This window comes from Buceros rhinoceros, unplaced genomic scaffold, assembly GCF_000710305.1.
Source record: "Buceros rhinoceros silvestris isolate BGI_N320 unplaced genomic scaffold, ASM71030v1 scaffold8607, whole genome shotgun sequence".
Lineage (NCBI taxonomy): Eukaryota > Metazoa > Chordata > Aves > Bucerotiformes > Bucerotidae > Buceros > Buceros rhinoceros.
Window position 1 is genome coordinate 1 of NW_010423884.1, and position 8,896 is coordinate 8,896.

An 8,896-nucleotide genomic window follows, 5' to 3' on the forward strand; every position below is an offset into this window, starting at 1 on the left:
GCTGCTGTCGGTGCAGTCGGGAACGCGGCTGTCGCTGTCCGCCGCAGCGGCAGAGCGAGGCCGCGGAGATGGACGACGAACCCGAGCGGACCAAGCGCTGGGAAGGAGGCTATGAAAGAACATGGTGGGCTTTGCTTTCCCCTCCCTGTCTTACTGGCGAAAGATGAGAGACATCTCCCTTCTGCTCAAGTAACAGTCTGTTTTACATAGGGAAATTCTGAAAGAAGATGAATCGGGATCGCTGAAAGCGACCATCGAGGACATTCTTTTCAAGGCAAAGAGGAAAAGGTAGTATGTGTTGCCACGAGCCTGCTAATAACACTGGTTTGTTCAGTTATAAGGACGTGATCATTCTGAAACCGGGTCCTCCAGGTTGAATAAGCATGTCAGCATGACCGCAGGATGTTTTTGTGTCCCTACCCCTTCAGCGGTCCACATGCTTGCTTCTTACCTGCTACTTGTTAATAGCGCCAGAAAAAAACCGCTAACATTTATTTTTATCTTCAATCTGAAGACTGAGCGTATACAGGCTAGGTAGCCCACATGCACACTGGCTAAAGAGGTGAGAGCTTGATCTGGTGAAAAACACTGCAGAGTGCAGCAGTTGCTGTCTGCACTGCTTGGAGAAAATCCTTCAACATTTTTTTAATGTGCGAATCATGCTTCAAGTTGGGTTTTGGTATCCTGGCTCCAAATAGTGTGTTTCAAATTGTCATAAAAAATTCTAGATAAAATGTAGGTTTGATTTATTTCAGATTATTTTAAAAATATTTAAATTTGGATAAAATTGTATAGTTCCATTAAAACCAATGGTAAGAAATAGGTTTTGTTTGTTTTCTGAGAGACATGAAATCCCTGTAATTGAGTTGCCTGGTTTTTTCAGTGTCAATAAGTGCCTGTGGTTTGTTGCTTCTTCATATTTGCCAGAAATCTAGTGTTAGCTTTGTTCTGTACTTTTGTTTTAGGAGCCTTTCATTCATTTTCATCTTACTTAAATCCTTCTGTGTTTTATTAGACTCTACGAGCACCATGGACAAGTTCGACTTGGAATGGTATGTTAATGTCTAAACCTTTGTCAGTCCTGAGACCAGAACAGTTTGAACAGAGGTGATGTGCTCAATCTGAAATGCACTTTTAATGGCTTTTTGTGTGCTTGAGACCAAAGCTTGGGTTTTCCACCGAACTTTTTTTCTTTTTAGAACATTATTTGTTCGTTGGCACTGTGGGGTGTGAAGCGTGAGTATTCAGGGGTGGAGGTTTGGCGTGTTGGCTGTACCAGGGTGTGTTTTGCAACAGCAGTCAGATCACACATGCTTGCTCTGTCATTTTTCCTTCATGTGAAAAATGGGTGTGATTTAAATGAGTTCTAAATAACAGTATTACTTTATACAATGCAGATGAAGAGGTAAAGGTGCCAACTATGCATATTTTTTGTAGCATATCGTGAAAGTGAAAGAACTGTGCATTTTTCAAGATAGTCTTTTTTTCATTTTGGAGGAAAAGTGGATTGCGTGACTCAGTAAACTGAATTTTCCCTTTTTGAGGGAGGAAGTAGTTCCTTTTAAAGTAACTGGAATAGTGAAGATTTCATTTAAATACCCATTGTGTGAATGATTATCAATATGCTGAAAATGCAGATGCGTCACCTGTACGTGGTTGTTGATGGATCAAGAACTATGGAGGACCAGGATTTAAAACCGAACAGACTTACTTGCACTTTGAAGGTATTTCTACACTGAGATGTTTTCTCTTATTAATCAGCTGTTACTCTGTAAACCGGTTCCATTCTGCATTTAAAAGAATGGCAGACTCGTGAGGTGAGATTACATGCTTCATCTCGCCTCTCATCCCTGCTTTTTTTTTCCCTTGTTTGTCGCTAGTCTGTAATTTTCCTGTTTTTTGAGTAGCAAAATAATGTGTGACATTAGTTTGTCTTGCACAAGTACTTCTGTACAGTAGAAACACTTTGCAAGGACATATTACAGAAAGACACATTATGAAAAGTATGTGGAAATTAAGCTGAAGCGTTGCCCATAGTAAGGGATGAAAGAACAGCAAATGCACTTTCATGATGCATCTAGAATTTTTTTTTTACTTACGGTTGTGTTTTGATTAATTCTGTTTTGGATAGATGCTAGCGGGGTGTTGAATTGGATTGACTTCATACTGTGGAGGACCTTAGCTGTGCATCTTAGCTGTACTGTATGGTCTTCTCTAACAACGCTAAGCATTGAAATCCTGGGGTTTGATGATTTTGTACTGATGAGTGATTTTTGGTGTACTGTAAACCTCTGTTTGGACCCCAGTAATCTAGAACTTTACTGCACAAAGTGAATAGAAGGATGGCTAGTCTGTGAAATTCACATGGCATTGGTGATGCAGAAGGAAGAAGGGTGGAAGCGCTAGGGTGAAAGGGGAATGGAAAGGAAGGGCTCATTCCCCCACATTTTTTTTTCCCCAACTTTATTTTTTTTAATTTTAGTTATAATGGATGTTTTGCAAATACCACCTACTTAATGCATGTGGAATAAACCAGTATTTTATTTTTAATGGACTTAATTTTTATTTATAGTTATTGGAATATTTTGTTGAAGAGTACTTTGACCAAAATCCTATTAGCCAGGTATGTATAACCATGCAAGAAACAAGTAACTGAAAACTATTTTAAAAGTTAGATTTAGTTTTAGCACTATCTAGCAAACTGTTTTCAGCTGCTGTGTTCCTTCCCATCCCTTACTCATCGGTCTGGTGAAATTCTTCTTTCTCCCTGAACTGATGAAAATAAGACCCCCATCTGTTCCTTGTTTCCTGATCAGGAATTCTAACACATAAGGCGTGATTATATTTTTTTTTAGACGTTTAGAATTTTGTATTTCTTTTTGTACCTTGTGGCAGGAGTGCTGGAAATACAGGAATATATGTTAACTGATGCATAGTGTTTTACTGCTGTTGTTTACACTTAGAAGAAGACTTGTATAATTAGGTAATTCTGATCCATAAAGAAGTATTAGGCAAAATCTCGCAATAACTGTAAATCAACTTATTTTTAAACTTTTAAGCTAAGAAGCTTTTTCTTCTTTTCTCCTTCTCCAGATTGGCTTAATTGTAACCAAGAGTAAAAGAGCTGAAAAAATGACAGAACTTTCAGGTAGGGAGGTAGTATATTTTTTTTAAATTGGAGGCATTTTCATCTGTCATGTTGATGTTCTAAGTTCCACCTGGATGACACTGCTGAAAGTGAAATACCATTAACATCATATTTTCATTTAAAAGAGAATTTGTTTCAAGTTACCTGAAACTGAAGCCTTTATTTTGGTCTGGTTTGGTCTAGATTTGTCATTGCATGCTTATTCAGGATCAAGGCGTATCCAGATTGCAAGTAAAATATGTTCTGTTTCCCCTAAGTTAATTTCTCACGCTGTTTGTTACTTTTGTATTTTATGGCATCTGTGTGTTCAGTGAGATCTGACTGGATGTTAAGAAGAGAGGTGTCTTTGGCAGTTGCCTTCTGTCACTAGCAATCCACCTGGCTTCAGAGACTAATTCTTAATTTCTTCCTCTTCATTCATCTGTAAAACGGAAGCAGCTTTACTGAGGATTTTGAGGATCAGTCAATCCTTGAACAGTACTGTGAGGATAACAGAAACTACAGCTAAACTCTCTTTCGAAACACTTTGTGAGACGCTTTGCACTCATGTTAAGTGCTTAGTGATACACAACAGTGACTTTATTCTTTCCTGACTTTTTAAAGTTTCTGTCGATCGAGTGCCTTTCTCTTAATAGAGTTTTTCATTGCTTTCTACCTTTTGATCAAGAGGTCAGTTTCTAAGGAGAAACAGTTAGAAGTCACAGTTTGAAAACTGTTGTAGACTTCATTAAATACATAGTTTAAATATTTCAATTCTTCTAACTTGTTGTTTCAAGTGAATTTTTTTTCACTTACAGGTAACTCAAAAAAACACGTAACTGCTCTGAAGAAAGCAGTGGATATGAACTGCAGTGGAGAGCCATCTCTATATAATTCCCTAAATTTGGCCATGCAGACTTTAAAGTTAGTATATACATGGAGGGTTTTTGTCTTCCATAATCAGTATAATGCTGACTCTGTTTCTGCCCTTCCAGAAATACAATATTTTTTGCAAGTAGCGTCTTGCATCATGCTGCCCTGAGTCTTTAAAAGGCAGGGTTATGTCCTCTTACAGTACAAGCTGTTATGAAGTTAAATATGCTAGTGGTGCAGAAGTTTATTTTCTAACACAAGACGCTTCTATTTAGAGGTGTGCTGCATATAAAAAACAACATTTTAAAGCAAAGCAGATTATTTTATGTTGTGTATGGATATGGTGATGAAAGACCCTGCAGTTACTTTTTACTAGAGGGCTAAGATATGAGAGGAGGCAGAGTTAGAGGTTAATGATGATAAGGAATAGGAAAAGAAACAGCATTCAATCACAGTAATCTGTTGGGAGTTTTGGCATACTTCAGAAAGGAAAATTTTCAAGGAGGATAGATTTTAAATCTTTTTTGCTGTGTGAAGTATTCAGATGAGATAAATGTTTGTGAAAGACTGTCTTAGCAAGTAATTACAGCTAGAAACACTGACAGAACAAAGCTAGTAGTCAATGTCATAAAAACTTACCTGAATGACTGGTTGGAAGAAAGTTTTCCTCTACGAATTTAAAAGACAGTAGTTAAAAGTAATGGATTTACATCTACAAACTGATTAGAGGTTTTTATTTTAAGAGGTCAGTCAGACTTACTGCAGTGTTGCCAGTTTTAAGGTAAATTTTACCTGTGAGAGCAAGAATGAAGTACAGGGATAATGGGAGCATTACAGCAAACAATCAGGTAACAACTACACAATCAAATACGGTATTTTAGATACTGGAAAGGTTAAGCTTTTGAAAGGTCAACCTCTGGTTTCCTCAGAGAATGATCTTACCATAGTCTTTTAGAACGTGTAGAGGACTCCATGTCATGTTGTCTTCTGACTTGAGTACATTAAAGTCCTTGGAAACTTCAGCATACAATTAGCATAGCATACAGAAGTAAATTAACTATATATTTTCTTTAGGCACATGCCAGGACATACAAGCAGAGAGGTTTTGGTGATCTTCAGCAGTCTGACAACCTGTGATCCAGCCAACATCTATGATATAATTAAGGTACAGAAGTGACTACTACATTGAATGCCCATGGTGTTAGACGAAAACCAGGCAGTTCTGTGTCATTGCCAGTTAATTTTCATTTAGAACTTTCTACCCTTTCACTGTTCTGCATATGAATTTGAGTATGCTTTCTTTTTCCATTTGAAGTGTTTAAAAGCAGTTAAGATCAGAGTATCTGTCATCGGCCTAAGTGCTGAAGTTCGAGTTTGTACAGTACTTGCCCGAGAAACTGGAGGTATGTATTTGAATTTCAGAAGTCATACTACTAATACAAGTTTAGAATCAAAATTAAGCAACTAATTTGTCATATATTCATTAATGCATTTTGATATTTAAGGATGAATGTTCTGTTGTGCTGGCAGAAAAGGCAAGGGTTTCCCAAATCTACAAAATACACGATATGTAGTGAAATTATTACCAGCTGGTAGCTGTATCTCTAGAGACAAGAAATACATATGTTTTAAAACCTGGTGTTCCTCATACAAAGCTATGTGATGTGGAACAAAGTTAGTGTGACATGTTAATATCAGTTACTACGGTGGTGACTGTTGCAGTGTCATTAGTACAGTGTACCCCTCCAGGACTCCTGTTCTTGGCAGGCCCCGGCCGCCTGGTGCCCGGGTCTGTGATGTCCGGAGGTAGAGCAGCGACTCTTTCACGGGCACCCCCTTGCCGTGGGGAAGGAGCTTGTGTGCCCTTGTGAGGTTGAGAGCTGTGCTGGTGGTGGCATGTGCCTCCAGTGGGGTCTCCCAGGCCAGACAGGTCTCAACTGAAGGGTCAGACAAAGTGTGTCCATGGGCAGGATGGGCTCACTAGCCTTCGGGCAACCATCCTAGGAGAAGGACAACTCTAACTCCAGACCCGGGCAGATGGAGCTCGTTTAGCCCTGTAAGGCATCCATCATCTGAGAGAGGGATACTCTAACCAAACCTACGACCCAAGGACTTCGCTGTCACCGTCCAAGCTCGCTAGGCCCTGGCAGATGAACCTCAGGTGTAAAGGGTGGAGCCAGTTCCGCACATGCTGAGCCTCACCTAAAAAATCCACCGCACAGGCCCGGAGGGTGCACTCATCGCTTGCAGTGAGCGTGGGAAAAGCCCTTCCCAGATCTTCGTTCGCGAAGCCAAGCCATGAGTACAGTGTGATGGAGGAGAAAATGCTATGGGCCTTCCTATCTAATTAAACATTCTGGTGTTAATTTTGAAACTTGTCATTTTCAGTAGCATTAATAGGACTGTTTTAGGAACGGTGTTGGCTAAATTATGGGATTTTTACTTAAGCAATTTTCTGTCATGTGGAGAATGTGTGTTCTTATCCTCTCGTAATCTGAGAGTAAGGCATTTCTTTCTTCGTGACAGGAACATACCACGTTATTTTAGACGAAAGTCATTACAAGGAACTGCTGATGCATCATGTTAGTCCTCCCCCTGCCAGTTCAACCTCCGAGTGCTCCCTTATTCGAATGGGTAGGATACAGTTTTGTTAAAGTCCTTGAACATCTTTTTTTTGTGCATCTTGTCTTTTTCTTTCTTTGCATCTCTTGTGTTAAAGCCATACAAATAGTTTGAAGCATAATAAAGACATTGCACAATTTGTTTTTTATTTTAACCTCTATTTTGCTAAATAGATGCAAATTTTCTTGATGTTATTCCTTCAGAATAGTCAGCTTTTAAATACAATTAAGAATTAAATGAGACAAACGATTCAACTGCAGTTGGAAACAATAGAGTGATACACCTTATATGGTAACTGGTATAAATGTAATGCTTAGAAATGAAGGATGAAAACCTATTTTGTTTCTCCCTGTTTTTTACCCCCTGCAGAAGGCAACTCTTATAAGCTTAACTGACTGTAAGAGCCATCCATTTGGCCAGGTAGTGTATGTTTGTTAGGAGCACTGTTGTGGTGTTCTTTAAACAAATGGATTAGGCACCTTTTCTTTTCCTGATGTATTTCACAATAAATTGTAGCCTGTAGTTAAACCACACCAGGAATTCTAATTCCAGCACTCATTTCCCGCTTTCATCCACTCGTTTTCACAGGAAAGAATGTATGTATTTTTATATTTAGATTTAAATACTGAAGAGATTTACTTGTTATAGGCAAAGCGTGAGGAGCAGTCAGAAGAATTAACTGCCCACTTGATATGAGCTGAGAAAAATAACCGGTAGAAAGAATGGTGTCTATTACATGCACTGTAAAGTGGTATAATCTCATCTGTCATACACTGCACTTGGAAGGTGAATACACGCCTGGTGGCTGCATATGAAAATATTTTCCCCTTAATTATTAACTATTTTAAGTAAACATTGACACAGTGTTCTTTCTGCATTGGTGCCACTGCATGTAATTTTAGCTGTTTGGCAAAAATTGGGTTCCAGTGAGCTTCAGTTAATGTGAAGTCTGTGAAATTTTTTTTTTCAGTTGGGGGAAATACAGTAAGGGATTTGATTGTGCATGTAGGTAGACAACTTTAGGGAGAATTTGATACCTGGTAAGAGTGTGTATCACATCTCTTGTAATAACACCAACAACAAAAAAGAGATAGGCCTTAATGATAGAATAGTCTTTGAACTTCTTCATTGCAGTAAGAAACTGAAGGAATAATTGCGTGTTTAAAATTGGTAATATGGGATGTTTTTCTCTTCAGGTTTTCCTCAGCATACTATTGCTTCTCTAACTGATCAAGATGCAAAGCCATCCTTTAGCATGGCGTAAGTAGATTGGTTAGAAGTCAATGAATTCAAAATTCAATTAGTAATGTCTTGGGACTTCTCAGGAGAAATTTTATTTCATTTGCACAACTTGTATGTGGCCATAGTTACCCCTGTTAAATAGGGGTTTTTAAATTTACATTTTAAATTTTTTGTAGGGTGTAAATGGCTTTTAATTTTGTTGTGCAGTGATTAGAACACAAGGGTTCCACGAGGTATTAGAATAATTATTATAGAGTTTACTTCATTTCTTGATTCAAGTATTTTTATCACTATAAAGATAATTATGAGGATGAAGGGTATTACCTGGAATAAAGTATTTTTTTATGCATTTACTAATGTGACTTCAAAGGGAAGTTAAAAACGAAGGCCTCGTTTGACTGGTGTACTAATGCTCTTCCCAGTGAAAAGGGTGATTGAGGACTCTGAATTTTCAAAAGGAAACAGTGTCTGCTGTTTGAAAGAATAAGTGCTAACATGTGTCTTAAAGTCAATACAGAATATTTGCGTGTGAAAGTAGAAATACTAATGCTGTTATCTTTATTTTTTTAAAGATATATTGGCTCCATTATATGGGAAAATTTGGTCTTTGTTCTGTTACTGTAGGACAGTTTAGTTACCGATAATCTCACTCTGTCAATTGCTTTCTGACACTTCCATACAGGTGGAACTGTTGTATGGAAGGTACTGAAGCTTTTTAAACTATATGTTGTGAGAACTATGTAGTATTTTTAGTTATATAGTGTTATGGTGTTCTCTCTTAGGTATTAAATCATCCTTCTGTATTCTAGGCAATTGGAAAACAACAGTGAGCCAGGTCTTACACTGGGAGGATATTTCTGTCCCCAGTGCAGAGCCAAATACTGTGAACTTCCTGTGGAATGCAAAATCTGTGGTGAGTAGCAAGAAAAGGTGAGCAGACAAATTATGAGTTAGTGGTAAGATAGCTAAGAGTAGAAAAGTTCAACCAACACTTCAGAATTAAAAGCCAGCTCTGCGTAAAGAAGCCCTGCA

The 8,896-nt window shown here is 38.2% G+C and overlaps 1 protein-coding gene across 1 annotated transcript in view; it reads left to right on the forward strand.

Annotated features, from left to right (window-relative positions):
• The first annotated feature begins 68 nt into the window (after positions 1–68).
• Positions 69–8,896, forward strand: part of LOC104497345 (general transcription factor IIH subunit 2) — an 11,645-nt gene continuing 2,817 nt past the window's right edge. The window contains exons 1-12 of the mRNA XM_010140584.1: positions 69–124; positions 211–288; positions 1,016–1,052; positions 1,638–1,724; positions 2,573–2,623; positions 3,094–3,148; positions 3,946–4,051; positions 5,075–5,165; positions 5,316–5,403; positions 6,527–6,634; positions 7,819–7,882; positions 8,674–8,777. Coding sequence (XP_010138886.1) covers positions 69–124; positions 211–288; positions 1,016–1,052; positions 1,638–1,724; positions 2,573–2,623; positions 3,094–3,148; positions 3,946–4,051; positions 5,075–5,165; positions 5,316–5,403; positions 6,527–6,634; positions 7,819–7,882; positions 8,674–8,777 — 925 coding nt within the window. The remainder of the gene's footprint in view (positions 125–210; positions 289–1,015; positions 1,053–1,637; positions 1,725–2,572; positions 2,624–3,093; positions 3,149–3,945; positions 4,052–5,074; positions 5,166–5,315; positions 5,404–6,526; positions 6,635–7,818; positions 7,883–8,673; positions 8,778–8,896) is intronic.